Genomic DNA, 17090 nt, shown 5'->3' on the forward strand with positions numbered 1-17090 from the left:
TGACCCTGGAATTTGAATGGATTTAAAAGTTATGCTATTTTGGGAGCAGCTAGGTGGTACAGTGGATAAAGCACTGGCCCTGTATTCAAGAGAACCTGAGTTCAAATCCAGCCTCAGACACTTGACACTGTGTGACCCTGGACAAGTCACTTAACCCTCATTGCCCCCCCCAAAAAGTTACAATATTTTTGTGATAATCATGATTTTTGAAAAGATAAAATTTTTAAATCAATTGAATGCCTCCTTTGAAATTCTAAGAACATTTTCCCTCTAAGTGTCTGCAGATATGGTATATGCCAAAGCTTCTTAAATTGTGAGTTGTGACCCTATGTGGGGGTCGTGAATGTGGGGGTTGTGAAAAATTTGGCAGTAAATATTTAAATATTTAATTTGTGTACCTATATATCCAGGGTCACATAAAAATTTCTCAGGCAAAAAGGGGCAACGAGTGGAAAAAATTTAAGAAGCTCTGGTATATGCTATTATATAGTTAATTTCAAACACGGGCATTGGTAGCTTTTCTGTCTTTGAGAAAAATAATTTTGTAAATATACATAAACGTTTTAGTTACAAAATACAGCAGGTATGTTTGTATTCTTACTAACATATAACATGATTGCCTGCTCTTAACAAACTGTAAACAATTACCTTTTGTTCTTGCAAGACAAACATTGGCTTTGGAATTGAAAAGAGCACCTAAGAAATAGAGTTCCAAAAAAAACCCAAAAACATGCTGATGAAAAATAACCCCTCAATATTTCTGGAAAGAACATTAGCAAATCCAAGTCATTTTCTGTCTTGGGTTTTCTATAACTGTGTTGGTTTCCTTTATTATTCTTAGGAACTTAATTCCAGTTTTCCCTTAATTTTCCAATTCTATTATACTTTCCAATTTTGCTCGTTTCCATAATCAGAGGAGTGATATATCTTCCAGCTGTTTTTTTCCATTTTCTACATAAACTAAAATCACTAAGAATTATTTCACTCAAATCTCTCTATTAATCTAAAAAATAAAGAATTGGTTTTTTTATAATCCATGTCCACTTTTTTCTTTAGCTTTACCGAGGCATATTTTTACTAATTTTTTTCTTATCAGTCTGTTGTTTTTACATGACTAGAATTTTGAAACATAGCTCTTTTTTCCCTCCCCTAAAAACAGAGAATTTTCAAGGTGGAACAGGGAGCAGTTCAGTAAAACTAACACATCAATGGTCTGATTGTACATGCAATATTCCATACCCATAGTTCCCTCCTCTGTAAAGAAGGGAGAGGTATATTTTCTCCTTTACTGAGGCATTATTTTACATAATATTTTCCTATAAAAACAGGTACTGAGTGAAATTCATGCTAGTTTTTCAAAAGCACTGCCTTTCTTCTTAAGTCAATATTCTAAAATAAAATTTATTTCTCAGTTATTTCCTTTATGAGAGGTAGAAAGTACCAGAATTCTCAGGAGGGTTTCTTTTTCACGAGATTTCCTGCCTAATTTTGCACATTTGAGAGGTTTGGAGAAGATCTGGTTAAACACTTAAATTTCAGGAAGCTTCCCTAAATCTTCATATGAAAGTTCAATTCATTTCAAGTATCTTCCTTATCATGTTTTTTTTCTTTTTCCTTTAAACAAATGCTTCATTTTTACACATAGTTTTTTTAAAAATAGTTTTTAAAAATAGATATCTTTTGTTTTCATTCCACCTAGGCTTTCTTTTGTATCCTTCTTACTCCCTGCTACTAGAGAAGCAACTCTTATGAAAAGAGAATTAAAAAAAAAAGGAAGATAAAAAAATCAGCAAACCTAATCAACACACTGGAAAAGAAATTGATGCTATTTGAAATATACATACCCATGACCCTGACCTCTGAAAGGAACAAAAAGAGGTACCTTTTCATGTTTCTTTTTTTGAGGTCAAACTTGCTTGGTCTTTATAATTTTGCAACTTTCAGTTTATTTTTCAATTTTTTATTCATTTTGAACTTAAATACAAAAAGACAAAAAAGGACATATCCATGTATAAAGCACAACATAAAAAAGGATTCAATATAAAACCATGGATTTCCATTTCCCACTGTTTAATTCTTTTTGAAAAGTTATGTAATAAATACTACACATTGTTTTCAAAGCTACCTTGCTTTTCTGTGCTTCCTTCTGTTTTTATTTGTTCTCTGCTGTGCACTTTTTTCTCCCTCCATCCTGACCCCACCCTAGAGAAGTCTACCATTAGACATAAATATGTATATGTGTGTGTGTGTATATACACATGTATGTATATATAAAACCATACTATACATATTTCTATTTATCAGTTCTTTCTCTAGAGGTGGATAGCATTTTCCTTCATAGGTTCTTTGTAGTTGATTTCACTATAATACTCAAAATGACTTAGTTGTTCATAGTTGTTCTTAGAACAATATTGCTGTTACTATGCACAACATTCTCTTGGTTCTGCTCATTTCACTCTTCATCTTTTCATGCAAGTATTTCCAGGTTTTTCTAAAATCCACCAGCTCATCATTTCTTATAACACAGTAGTATTCTGTCACAATCATATACCACAACTTGTTTAGCCATTCCTCAATTGATAAGTATCCCCTCAACTTCCAATTCTTTGCCACCACAAAGAGAGCTGCTATAAATATTTTAGAACATCTAAATTATCTTTCTTTTTCCCTAATCAGCTTGGGAAAATAAACATACTAATGGTTTTTCTGAATCAAAGGGTATACACAGTTTCATAACTCTTTAGGCATAATTCCAGATTGCTCTCCAAAATGGTTAAATCAGTTCACAGGTTCACCAAGTTTAGATTCTCTTGTGGTGGTTGTTCTTTCCATTTACTTTGTTGTCATTGTAGCTATTGTTTTCTCTGATCAATTCATTCTACATCAGTTCAGATAAGTCTTTTCATGCTTCTCTATATTCATCATATTTGTTACTTCTTAGAGCACAGTAATATTCCATTGCTTTCATGTACCACATTTTGTTAAACAATTCTCCAATCAATGGGCATCTTCCTTGTTTCATGCTACCAGGAAAAGGACCAGTAAAATAATACTTGTGGTTGCACAGTTAAAAAGCTTAGATTCCAGAGATTAATGAAAAAAGAAAGTTCCTATAATCACCAAAATATTTATATTAGCATTTTTGGTAGTAGCAAGGTATTAGAAACAAAGTAGAGGGCTATCAACGGGGGAACAGCTAAACAAGTTGTGTTATGAGTCTGATAAGGAGAATATTAACCTATGATTTTCATAAAGATAGCAATGAGGCCGGAAGGCAAGAATGTAATGGAATATTACTGTGCTATAACAAATAAGGAATGTGGTGAATATAGAGATGCATGGAAAGACTTCTCTAAATTGTTGTGAAGTCTAGTAAGCAGAGTCAGGAAAACAAATATATACTGTGGCTACAATAATGTAAAAGGAAAGAACAGAAACAAAACAATTGAAACTGAATGCTGAGGAATTTGAATGACCAATCTTGGTCTCAAAGAAGACACATAAAAAGGCACCTTTTTCTCTTCTTTAAAGGTGGTGGGGACATGAGCAGAGAAAAATGCTGATAATGTCAGACTTTTGGGAAAATGTAGGTAATATAAAAACAAAAGAAATAATAAAACTTAGATTCCTACTGAGAAATTCAATGTCTTTGCAAGATGGCTTCTGTGTTGTAGAAAAAATGTATTAAAAAACCCTTCATTTTTAAAGATTCCAGGTACAACAAAACACATTTTACATACTTAATTATGATTTCTACTCCATCTACTTCAAGAAAGATATAAGATGGCATGAGATGACAAAGGTAGTATAAGTCATGTGAACTGAGCTAAATAAAAGTAAAAAAAAATAATTTCAAGGAAGCAGAAAGAGTAGATGTTTTTAGGCATCCAAGTTGAATATAGATTAAAGGAATTTGGACAATGATTCTAAGTTTTCTGTCAGGGCAAAAAAAGGGGGGGTGGGAAAAGCAAAGTCTGGATATATACTGGATTACAAAGTTCTTTTATGTAGAGAGAAAATAATACATATTCATCAACAAAGACAAATATTTTCCTAAAATTAAACAACCAGGAATTTAACATGTGGATCTTTGTGTACAGGAAATTGAGCAACATTGTGTATAGTCTTTTCAACGATAATTTTTCAAAAGACAGAAATTCTGTTTAAACAAATGATTCTCGTAAAGACACTCTATAAAGTTGGAAATCATAATAATAAATCTCCAATTATTGAAGACATTTTTGCCAGAGGCTGTGATAATTCAGGAATAATGACAAAACCTAAATTTTTTAAAAGCACTTAATAATAAATTATCACAGACTTTGAAAGCATCTGTTTTGGTACAACATTTGATGCAATCCTCCATGTAAATGAACATATTATCTCTTTTATGTCAGTGTTCCACATAGAGTCAAATCTCAGGTATCTGTGTGTGGATTATCCAATGGCCAAATTCTTATCTTTGAGGTAGTTTCCTCATACCACACAACACTCTCTCAGTTGCTTCTCTGTAATAATCCATAAACAGGGAATGCAAACTAATTTTTGTTAGAGTAAATAAAACAATTCTGAAACTAAATTTGGTGCCACCGCCCTTTCCCACAAAGTTTTCAATGGCAAAAATGGCTTTTGTGTTATCTGGAGAAACAGGGTTAAATAAAATGGCTCCAAACCTGTGGACATCAAATCCCCTTAGGGATCATCATTTCAGGTTATTTCTCAATCTCTAAGAACACCAGCCACCTCATTAAAAGTCTCAGTCTAACAAATGAGCTAACGTACTTTCTGTAATCTCTACAATATTTCACATTTTTGTTAGTTTTTTAAAAGTCTACATATATGTATATGTGTATGCTTGTGATTAAAGGAATAGTAATTCATTTAAAAGTATTATTGAATTAGAGGCATACAGCCCTGGAATCAGGAGGACCTGAGTTCAAATCCAGCCTCAGATACTTGACACATATTCCTGTTAGGGAATTCATAATTAATAGAAAATACAGAGCAGCTACTACACCCCACAAACAATTCAAATTAAATTGTAGCTGAATGTATATGAGAAGAAACTGTCTACCACAGGAAAATCTGTTTAAAGTGTAAGTTGGGACTTTCCTTCCCCCGTTCTTTTACTCATTTCTTCATTCCTTTGTTCCTTTCTTTTTACTTTTCTTGTTTTCTATCCTTCTTCCTCTTTTCCTGTATATCATGACCAACTTATATAGGTAAAAATGTCCTAAATTTTCTTTTGCTTTTCTTTTTTAATGAATAGTATCTGAGAACTCTAAGCAAATTATTCCCTAAAAACTCAATGAAGAATTATTTTAGGCATTATAGATATATTCATATTTATAATATATTGTACATATTCCCATTCAGTCATATATATGTGTGTGTGTGCATATATAATTGAATTTTTTACATTACAGAAATAATTATATGGCTTAAATACCAGAAGAATTAATTTGTTATTCTACTGCCCACATCAGGACTAGGTTTTATTCTTAGTAAGAGTTTGGAGAAAGGATGTCTTTATAGAAAAAACAATGGAGAAATCATAGATCAGGAAGGGCCCTTCCAAATCACCTTATCTGACCCTCTCACTTTTTAATATTTACTTAGAAGCAAACGAAAGAGGTCTCACTTTGTCAGACAGTTTCCCATATCACAACTGCAGTAATAAGACATAGTTTTCTTTACCTACTCGTAATTATTTCTGGATTTGGAGAATTCTGTTAATGGCACTATCATTATAGATCTTTTAAAAATAATTCCCATTTTCTACAATGTCATTTATTTTGTCATTTGTGGAAGCTGCTGGTTGAAGTCAATGGGGAGAGTTGACTATGTCAGCGAATAATAATAGTTTGCTTCTGTGGTTTGTATTTTTTCTTTAATGACACATTGGATCACATGCAGTTAAAAAAAAGCCTTTTTAAAAATGGAGCCAAGTGTATAGAAAATAGCTATTAATTTGCTACCATGTGGTTTAGCTAATGTAACTTGTTATTCCATTAACATTATGTTATTAGCTGCAGGGAAAAAGAAAAGGAATTAGGCTATGCTGCTCTGTAAATTAGTATGAATTATTTTTTAAAAGAGAATCTTCATTTGGTCTTCTCATTTTTACAAAATACTGTACATGAAAGGATATAGACCATTGTTGGAAAAATGGAAACTAGGTTCTCATAACTTAGAGAAGTGAAACTCAGATAATTTCAAAAGTTTTAAAACTGATCACATATATATACATATATAAATATATGCATACATACATATGTGTGTATCTATAGGACTATGAATGAAGATGAAAGGTTTTAACATTTTTCCCTAGCAACATTAAATAAAGTTCACAAAAACCTACAAACAATTTTTAACACTTTTCAAACAACTGAATTTAGATGAATTTCATATAGGCTTCAGTTGTCACAGTCTTTGTTGCTATGACAACAGGATACAATTATTTATTGCCATGACAATCTGCTGTAGGTTATAAAAATACATTATCTATTTTTATTTATGTTGTCAATTGTGCCACAGAAGGGATACCACCATTTCTTGTTAGGGAAAGAAGCTCTTATTCAGGGAACAAATGGAAGTCAACAAGCCGGATGGGAGAGGGAGGAGCTGTCTATTCTAATGATCCTCACAAAAGTCAAAATTCCTTTGAATTTGAAGTGATGTTTAAAACCATCTTGTCCATTTGTACCCTGCATTTTGCATTTCTTTATGTAATGTGGGGGATATCATATTTATGTTCAATGTTATGATTTATAATGGTAATAAATAGAGCTGGCTTTTGGGAGGAAAGAGGACTCCAAAGTCTGGGTCTGACAACTGTGTGTCAATGGTTAAATAATTTAGTCTTCAAGTCCCTTTATCCTCTCCTTGGAGTTTTTCAAGAATATGCTGGACAACCACTTGTTGGGGATGTGACATTCAGGATTCCTTTCATCTAGATTGCCACAGCGATGTCTTCCATCTCTCAAATTCTTGGGTTCTGTAATTCCTTTAGCCTGTTTCCTAATTTGAAAACTGAAGAATTAAGTTGTTTGCCACTCTAAATCCAATGATCCTATACCCAAATGATAATGGATCATTTTCTGGATGGACAATGAAATGACTTGTGTGTTTGGGGTTTGGGCTTTTTTTTGCACTTTTCCAAATAAGGAGTTGCTCATTGTTTTTGTAGTGGGAAGGGACCTTAGAGGTCCTTTGATCCAAGACTCTCATTTTTTTTTTTGACAATTTCCAAAATAATTTTTGTCAGGATTTTGTACTTTAGTTTTCCTTCTCCTGTACAGTCTTTGTGCCCCCGAGGCCACCAGTACGACAGGCAGCGATGAGATCGACCTTTCGTCCAGCTGGAGCATTTCTTCGAATGGTGGATGGTTTTCCAGTATGCTGGCGATGACCTCCTCCGAAGGGATGTTCCACAGGATTCATGGCCACACCCCGGACGCGAGGCCAGCACTTTCTCCTGGCCTTGTATTTGTGGTAAGCACGACCTGCCTTAAAGATAGGTTTATCAATACGACCTCCTCCAGCAACAACACCAACAACAGCTCTGTTCGCAGAGGAGATGACTTTTTTTAGAGCCTGAAGGTAGCTTCACCCGTGTTTTCTTGGTTTCTGGATTGTGGGAAATCACTGTGGCATAGTTTCCAGATGCTCGGGCAGGCTTACCGCGATCCCCAGGCTTTTCTTCAAGACAGCACACGATGGTCCCTTCAGGCATAGTGCCAACTGGGAGGACATTGCTGAGATTGAGCTAAGTTTCTTATCACAGTACACAAACTGGCCGGTATGGATGCCTTCAGCAGCAATGAACATGTCTATTCTTTTTTTAAATCGGTAAGGATCTCGAAAAGCTACTTTTGCAAGAGGAGTCCTTCGGCCTGGATCATGGATTATGTCCTTTACGATACGCTTAATATAGCCACGGCTCTCGGCGAAGTAAACAGCCCGGAGCTTGGCGGCTCCTCTCCTGTCTTTCACGTGAGCGCGGAAGATGGAGCCCGTGCCCTTACTCTGACCAGGGATCACCCAGCCTATCTTGAACTGCAGAGAGTGGATGGCGCTCAGAAGGCTCCGATTGAGTGCGGATGGCTGAAGGCCACAGAGAGAAAACCCCAAGACTCTCGTTTTATTAAAGAGGAAACTGAGGGATGGGGAGGTTTCGACTTGTACAAGGTCACCTAGGGAGTTAGTATCAAAGATAGGATTTAAACTCAGGTTCTCTGAATCCAGAGCTTCACCACCCTGCCACTTGTAAGAATTCTATCTGGTGGTTTCATGTGACCGGAATTTGTCTGCCCTGTCTGTCTGTGGAGATCATCCAAATCTAGCCCTATGAGCCGTGCCTCTCCCATTCTGTGGTTAAAAAAACAAACAAACCAAAAAAAACCCGTTAACTTGAAAGAATCTCCTACTTTTACCTACACCAGAATAAGCTCCAGAGAAAATGTTCCCTGCTGTATGTACCTAACTGACCATGACCACCAACAAGACTTTTGACTTTTGGAAGTGCTGTGGGCCTTGCTAAAATATGTCTTGCATGAGAAGGTATGTCTGGATAGAAAGGAGGGGTTTATGTATCCTGTTGTATCTATCATTGTGTTAGACTCCATATAAATTCACAGTGTTATTATTAGATTCATGTTTTTAACAGCAGATTCCCCAATATATTTATATTCCGTATTCAGAGAGGGTTCCCTGAGAATATAGTACTAAATGCCTTTTAACCAATAATCAGCAAACAACCAACTCTGCTGTGTGAGAAATTCATTTTTGTTTTCCTTTTGAAAAACAAATTGCTTGGCATAACAAAAGGCTTAGAATTTCAAGGGAAATAATGGGGTGGGGGGGAGAAAGCAAGGGGACATAGCATTATCAGACTTTAAACTATAATATAAAGCCATTATATCCCAAAGAGGCAACACAGAATAGTGAATAAAGGGCTGGCTTTGGAATCAGGTGTCAAGGCCTGGACCCTAGGTGGACTGGAGTCAGGAAGATTCCTCTTCTTGAGTTCAAATCTGGCCTTAGACAGTTACTAACTGTGTGACCCTGGATAAGTCACTTAAACCTATTTGCCTCAGTCTCCTTATCTATAAAATAAACTGGAGAAAGAAATGGCAAATCATTCTAGTATCTTTCCCAAGAAAGTCCCAAATGGGGACATGAAGAGTCAGACGTGACTGAACAACAAGACCCACTTCTGACACATGCTATAGAAGTGACCCTGGAAAAATCACAACTTCTCAATGCCCCAGACAGCTAGCTGACTAAATATGCTTCAGAGGAAGTATTGTATTGGTATGTGTATTGGTAGAAGGAATGTCTTCTATATGGGAGTTCCCATACCAAAGAAAATCAGGTCTAATCCCTATCTAATGGATCTTATCACTTTTACTGAAATTTATGGGGAAAGTTGCCCATAGTACTCCCAGGTTAAATGACTTGCCTAGGGCCTGGCTTTAAGACCAGCACTTTATGCCAATGAAATCTCAGATATGATAAAAAAAAAATAAGCCTACTTGATACCATTTTAACAGTAGAACAGTAGAGCCAATCAGAAAAGCAGAAACCAAAAGCAACTAAAAACAGTTGCCCAGTGCTTAACTTCATCCAATGTCAGGAAAGTCTGGGGAAACTGGAAAACAGCTTGACAGAAATTAGGTGTGGACCTGCGTATTACACCATTCACCACAGTAAGCCTTCAAATAAATATGCAACCCAAATATAAAAGGTGGCATCATTTAAAGAATTAGAGGAGAATGGAAAGAAATACCTTTAATAACTATGGATAAGGGGCAGCTAGGTGGCGCAGTGGATAGAGCATTGGCCCTGGAGTCAGGAGTACCTGAGTTCAAATCCGACCTCAGACACTTAACACTTACTAGCTGTGTGACCCTGGGCAAGTCACTTAACCCCAATTGCCTCACTAAAAAACAAACAAACAAAAAAACTATGGATAAGGAGAGAATTCTTAATCAAACAAAGCATAGAAGTGATCATAAAATTGTAAATAGATAATTTTGATTTGTAAAATTAAAAATATTTTAAAAAACAAAACCCAGTTGCTTTTTCTATCCAAGAAATGGAAAGCTGTCCTAGGTCTAGTTTTTTATCCTCCCTTGAGGTCAGGTTCTGTTGCTTTAGAAAGTTGTTGAATAAGAAGGACTTTTAAACACTCTCTGTTTTATAGCAAGTAATACAGAATAGGAGAGACAATATGGTGTAGTGGTTGGAGATTGGACCTTGGAACCAGAAGCCCCAGGCTGAAGTCATGTTTCAGATGCATAATACCTGTGTGACCCTAGGCAAGCCTCAATTCTTCAGTGCTCTAGGAAACTCTAGAAAACTATTAGTTGTAGAGAACATGCCAACCTATATTGGTAGAGAAAATTTCCTTATTGGGGAGTTCCTTATAGCAATGACATCATAGGTCTGATTTCTATCTAAGAAATCTATATGATAACTTTATTATATATTTAAAAGAAATAGCAAGTTGTACATAATGGATTGGCAGTTTCATTTGTAATCATCTTTTTAAATGATACTATGTTATGGAAATGCTTGTTTTCTTCTACAAATTAAAAACAAAGTAAATAAATAAATATTTTTTAAAAGATTGGATAGACTTCTGTGATTGCTTATGAGTGTAGAAGATGGTAAGAAAGGAGAGAGATATATTAGCATAGTGAGCTAACCCCGGCTTTTCCCCTAACTAGACTGTCTGAGTTGGGCAAATCATTTAAGCTTTCCTCAGTTTCCTCATTATCAAACGGTGTGTTGCATACCTGTCCGTTGTAAGGGGGAAAGGTGAGACAATATCTACCTGTTAAAAACTATTTTAGAAGAAAAGGTATTTAGAGCTATATAGCAACAGGTCCAATTTTAGTGGAATTCTTACCTCACAATGATGCCATGGTAATTGTTTTTTCTCTCCATTGACATATTAAAATGTTCCCACATTGTTTATTCACAATTGTTTTTGTCTTTAGCTTTTACCTTCTCAGCTTTCACTTTGTCAAAGTTCTAGTGATGCTAGTAGCAAGTTTTTTTTAAGCCCCTTTATTTTCTGAAATAGATCTATTGAAAGCATAGTTTTCTTTTAAAATTCATATCAACTTAAAGGTTATTATTAAAAAATTGGATACTTGGACCTTTCCAATTTTTAAAAATGATGATCCTTAAGTCAAAATGATCAGTTTTATTTGTATAGGAGTCTGGAAGGGCATACTTCCCAGCCAGTATATAACTTTTGCTATAGCTAATAATTAGAAGTAAAGTGATCATCCATCAATTGGGGAATGACTGAAGAATCTGTGATATATGAATATTATGGAGCATCATCATACCGAAAGAAACAATGAATATGATGAATTCAGAGAAACCTGGTAAAACTTTCTACGAAATGATACAGGGTAAGTAGAGCTTGCCTTAAGGAGATAAGATTAGAAACTGACAAAGCTAGAGGGAGCATTGAAACAATGATAACTATTATGTTGAAGCCTATATCTTCTGCTCTTGTGTTAGCATTGTGGTGCTTGGAGGTTATCCTAAGTATCTCTAGTGGTCCAGGATGATGATTTCACGCTGCTCTACACATAGTATGTACCAGAATTGGAGGAGTAAGTGATGATCAAAGCTGGAACCAGATTGAGCCCAAAGCTGAATTGTACCTACTGAGCTAACACCCAACTTCCTATCCTTAGAGAAGGGTACTCAGTGACCAGCATTGGACACGTAACAAGAAGAATGTAGCCCAATACAAGAGCCTGAGGTTAATGTATTCCCACGAGGGAATGACTTGATTTAGTCATCAGAACAGGTTGTAAGGAAAACCAGAGACATAGCATGTCCAGGGTGAAATAAAGATGAAACTGACTGGGAAATGTAATAGTAAATATTAGCAGCAAAGCAAGGAGACATGAGGAATGCATATCAGGCAGAGCCTAAGTGTTACCCCACAGAGTCCAAGGACTTTGGAAGCCAATGAAGGCTTTGCAGAGCAAATATGAAGGTGGTATTGTCACTGGGTTAAAAACCAGTGACCAGGGGGCAGCTAGGTGGTGCAGTGGATAAAGCACTGGCCCTGGATTCAGGAGGGCCTGAGTTCAAATCTGGCCTCAGACACTTGACATTTATTGACTTTGTGACCTTGGGCAAGTCACTTAACCCTTGTTGCCCCACCAAAAAAACCCAGAACAAAACTCAACAGCAACAACAACAACAAACCAGTGACCAGAAATGCTGCCCTCCAAATGTAACAGCTTGCTGTATATCTGAAGGACTTTTATTGAATCATTTGCCTTTGCCTTGGGCAGTCAGGGCAGCACAGACACTTGAACCTTTGAAAGTAGGTCGCTGATAAGATGTACTGTCAAATAACAAAGTCAAGTCATTCATGGGCAAGACATGCTGTGATGTTGGACCAGTTCAAGGTCCTGGGAAATGAAAGGGCAGCCTATGATATCATGGGTTATGGGAACATGAAAGTGGTATAATCTAAATAATAGTTCTTGGAATATACTAAGTGCTTAATCAATTATTTTTTTCATTCATTCAAATGACATACCTCATAGTTGCAAGTAGTCACTTAGTCTGGGATTTTTGCAGCCTTGAAGTAGGAGATGCAGAGATAGCAGCCATGTCCAAATATTGTTTTAAAGGAAGCATGGCTTAGCAAGACCAGATATTGACAACTGTGGTTTTAAAATATCCCCATTCTAACCAGGATTTTGGAGGCCACTGATTAGGGTACTGTCTTGGTTTTAGGAATTCCTAGAATTCAACTTCACAGAGAACTAGTGGAGTATTATGGTATAAGAAGTCAACTGGAAATCTGGAGATCCAGATTCCAAACCCAACTTTACATCTTATTAGTGGTACAAATCTCATGCAAGTCTATTCATATCTATGACCCTAATTTCCCCATGTATACATTGAAGGAATTAGACTAACTCCTTTCCAGCTAAGAAATTCTGTGACCTCTTTTAAAAATTTATTTTATTTTTAATTTATAGAGTAAAACAAGCATTTCTATAACATACTATAGTTAAAAAAGATGATTGCACATGGAACAGCAAATCTGTTATGTACAACTTGCTATTCCTTTTAAATAGATTTCTTGAATATCATATACTGGGGACTTAAATAATAAACAAGGATGATATTTTCTAAGTGAAATAAGTAGATCCTACATGCCCAGAGACATGCACTAATTTCCTCTGAATAATAAATTCCATATTTGCCTACAAAATTTAGGAAATATTTTAAAGTATTTAAAACTATTCCCTATGTAAAGGTTATTGGGCATTTTTATTAAGTGTGTAATGTATTCTCTTTTTTCATGTGTAATCATCTTTATTAGACTATGTTATGAAAATGCTTGTTTTATTCCGTAAATTTAAAATAAAAACCCCCAACAAATTGAAAAAAATATAGAAGAAAAAAATCTAGGTATGTTTCTCTTCCACTAATTGTTGTTAGTCCTTTGTTCCCAAAGAGGACCATGATATCAGGTGATTCCATGACTTCCACTGGATTGGATTTAAATGAGGGAGGACTGTGCAAGGTCACCAACCTCACTTTCTCCTCCAGAGTCATCTGGGTCCAGTGGCAATATCTATATCTATATCTATATCTATATCTATATCTATATCTATATCTATCTATCTATCTATCTATCTATCTATCTATCTATCTATCTATCTATCTATCTATCTATATCTATATATCTGGATGACTGAAGATGGCCCTAGATGTTTAAGGCAACTGGAGGTTAAGTGACAGGGTCACATAGCTAGTAAGTGTCTCAGGTGAGCCCAATGCTCTATTCACTTCACCACCTACCTGCCCAATGTATTATTTCTTTCAAGTAACATGTCTCATCCTGAATGTACCAATAGTTAGTGAATGTTCCCATATATAACATACTTATATAGTCATAGCCTTCTTTTAGTACTGGCAAAAGTGGGTACAAAAGCAAAACCCAAATCTGTGACCATTGATGAAAAAAAAATAACTCCAAAGAATTTCAGTATCTTGAGAAATGACTGCATTGTTGGAATAAGTATAGAACTTAGTAAAATTGCTACTTTAAGGGGACATTATAATCTTAAATATAGAATCTTAATATGGTTGTTTAAAAATTAATCTCATTGTTTTATAAATCATAATATAAACCTAATATTAAAATTAATAGCAGTGTTTTATTGCTTATATAAGTAATAATTTTATATTTTCCAAAATCCAAATTCTTTAATACTCAAAAAAATCCATTCTTTCGTGTGTGGGTACTCCATCTACCAAAACAAATACTCGTTTTTTATGTGCAAGGCACTGTGCTAGGAGTTAGAGACAAAGACAAAAAGAAAAATAGCCCCTGCTCTTAAGGGGCTTTTATTCTATTGAATGAAAGCCCAAGAGTAGCTCATATAAAACTCTGGGGATCCTCATCTCAACTTATACTCACATTGATGAATCAGGTTCTCCAGAGAAAAGCTCATTTTATCTCCTTCAGGAATCTAGGGATACCTCTGAGGGATTAGGTGATTCTTCAGTAATGAACCCCTATTCTAGTATGTTCTCCTCAATGTTAAACACCAGTGATTAGTATTCCAGTTTCATTTAATCAATTAGCTTTTACAAAAAGATATTTACTGCAAAGATGTAGCAAGAATAGAATTTACAAAGCATTTTCTTCAAACTGAGGTGTAATACTGTCCCATTTTGTCACTTCAGTTCCTTCAGGAAGAATGGGCTCAAACTTAAAAGTTTCAGCAAAGCATTTTCTTTGTCAAGTTCACCTCTGAATTTAGCATAGCGGACAGACAGAGCATCTTGGTTTCAAGTGGGTCAATCCACTTCTAAGTTATGGTGATGGACTTCTATCCACTGGGTGCAAATTCCAGCTTCCAGACCTCTGGTGTTTTACTTTTCTGACTCTTTGAAGTTCACAAGGTCACAGTCATCTGCAATACTCCTTCACTTAAAAGCAGGAAAGAATAGATAAAAGAGACAGAAGTCACAGTAGGACAGTGCTCTCATGAGCCACATGGTAGTGGCCCTGATGGAGAGATGAATGCTTGAGGTCTTCCTTCCTACCAAGGACTTACAATACTCCTTGCTTACTCACTCAAGTACAGCCAGGCAAGAAAAATTAAAAAGACTTTATTGCCTTATGAATGCATCCATACTCTGGTTCAGCAGCCAATCAAAAGTGTCTTTACTCTATGGTTAGTGGGTTGAATTCCGTTACAGAATGTCCATGGCTGCTTCAAAGTTCACGTAGCAATTGAATCAGCAGCAGAGCATACTGCATATGATTATGAAGACTGCTCATTGGCAGTTCCCTGTTATATAGGTAAATTACAAGGCAATTTGAGGAAGGAGAGATGACTAACAACTAGGAGGAATGAGGAAAAATTTTCCCCTAGGAGGTGGCATGTTACCTGAGCTTTGAAGAAAGTTAAAGATTCTAAGAAGTAAAGATTAGAAAGTAGTGTACTGTTGTTTCAACCCTACTCTCATTAGATTTGATTCAAAGAGGGAATAACATATACATTCATTGGGATAAAGAAACTTAGCTCATTCTTTAGGGAAGCAAAAGGGGAAGGGAAAGGGGGGGGACTGATAGAAGGGAGGACAAAAGCAAGGGAGAAAAGGGTTAAGAAAAGAGAGGGGGTGATAAAAAGGGAGGGCAGATTGGGGGAGTCAGGGGTAAAAAGTAAAACGTCAGTGAAAAAAAAAGAAAGTAGTGTACTGTAGGCACTATGACCAGTCTGCAGAAAGTCAAAAGTGCAAGAGATGCAATTCCAAAAATCAGGGAGCAATAAACTTAAGCAAAACCTGAGCTCCTTAACTGCTAGGATGATTTTATTTTCCTCTTTGAAACTCCAATGCTGACTGACTTGCATGCAATAGGTATTTAACAAGTGCTTGCTAAATTGATGTGTCTCCTATACATCTAGTCTGCATTAGGCGGCATGAAGAGCACACTAAAAATTATATGAAACAAGATCCAACTTATTATTTTACTTTATTGCTAGAAAGACAAAAAATTCAACCTGTGAAACAGAAAAAAGTGTAAGACAGTATTTAACAAAAGGTTCAATTCAATATGGTCAAGTGCCAAAACTTATGATTCAGAGAGGAAGTGCCCTGGACTGTCAGGAAAGGGGAGAGAGCAAATACAGAATGCTTCAAGCTGCCTTGTGGAAACCACACATGCTCACCGTGGGATGCTCTAGCTGAAATCTGGGCTTGTTTTCCCTAGGAGGTGGTGCACGTCGGTGGTTCCACCCACTGAGGCTCATTGACACACAGCACCATATAAATGTAAGCCTCATTCACCCGTGTTGTCTGTTGGTCTATCAAGTCTGAGTGCAGAGTCTGTAGCTGGGTTATTTTCTGTGTGAAGAGAACCACAGTTACAGGGATCCTACATGGTTAGCAACATCTTCCTAAATCCCTGTTGACTTTGCTTTTCATTCTTTTTCAGGGCTATGTTTAGACTATGCTTTCTAGTCCTTTCAACTAAGATAGTTTAAAAATGTGGCCGCATTTAGCAATGCTTTATGCCTTTTGAGAGCCACAGATAGCTGTTGCAGGCAGGGTTCTCTCATGTAGCTCCGACACTGAGTGTAGTATTTAACCCCCTTTTAAAATATGTACAAAAATACAACATGCATGTTTGTTTCTTTTAATATGAGCTTAAGATGATTTATTTTGGTATGATCAAAATTCATTTGGCCCCATAAAGGAAGGGAAAAGGAAAGGGAGGGACATTTATTAAGTGCCTACTATGTGCCAGACAGGGCAGCTAAATGGCACAGTAGATAGAGTGCCAGGCTTGGATTTAGGAAGACTCCCCTTTCTGAGTTCAAATCCAGTCTCAGATATTTACCAGCTGTGTGACCCTTGGCAAGTCACTTAACCCTATTTTCTCATCCTTAAAATTAGCTGGAAGAAGAAAATGTCAAACCACTCTGGTATCTTTGCCTAGAAAACCCCAAATGGGGTCACAAAGAATCAGACACAACTGAAACAACTGAACAACAACAATAATGTGTCAGATGCTA

The 17090-nt window shown here is 36.0% G+C and overlaps 1 protein-coding gene across 1 annotated transcript in view; it reads right to left on the minus strand.

Moving 5' to 3' along the window:
• Positions 1 to 7278: 7278 nt before the first annotated feature.
• Positions 7279 to 17090, minus strand: part of LOC122738403 (60S ribosomal protein L8-like) — an 80200-nt gene continuing 70388 nt past the window's right edge. Inside the window, 3 exon segments of the mRNA XM_043980448.1 lie at positions 7279 to 7590; positions 7592 to 7770; positions 7773 to 8106. Coding sequence (XP_043836383.1) covers positions 7279 to 7590; positions 7592 to 7770; positions 7773 to 8106 — 825 coding nt within the window.

This window comes from Dromiciops gliroides, chromosome 2 (assembly GCF_019393635.1).
Source record: "Dromiciops gliroides isolate mDroGli1 chromosome 2, mDroGli1.pri, whole genome shotgun sequence".
NCBI lineage: Eukaryota > Metazoa > Chordata > Mammalia > Microbiotheria > Microbiotheriidae > Dromiciops > Dromiciops gliroides.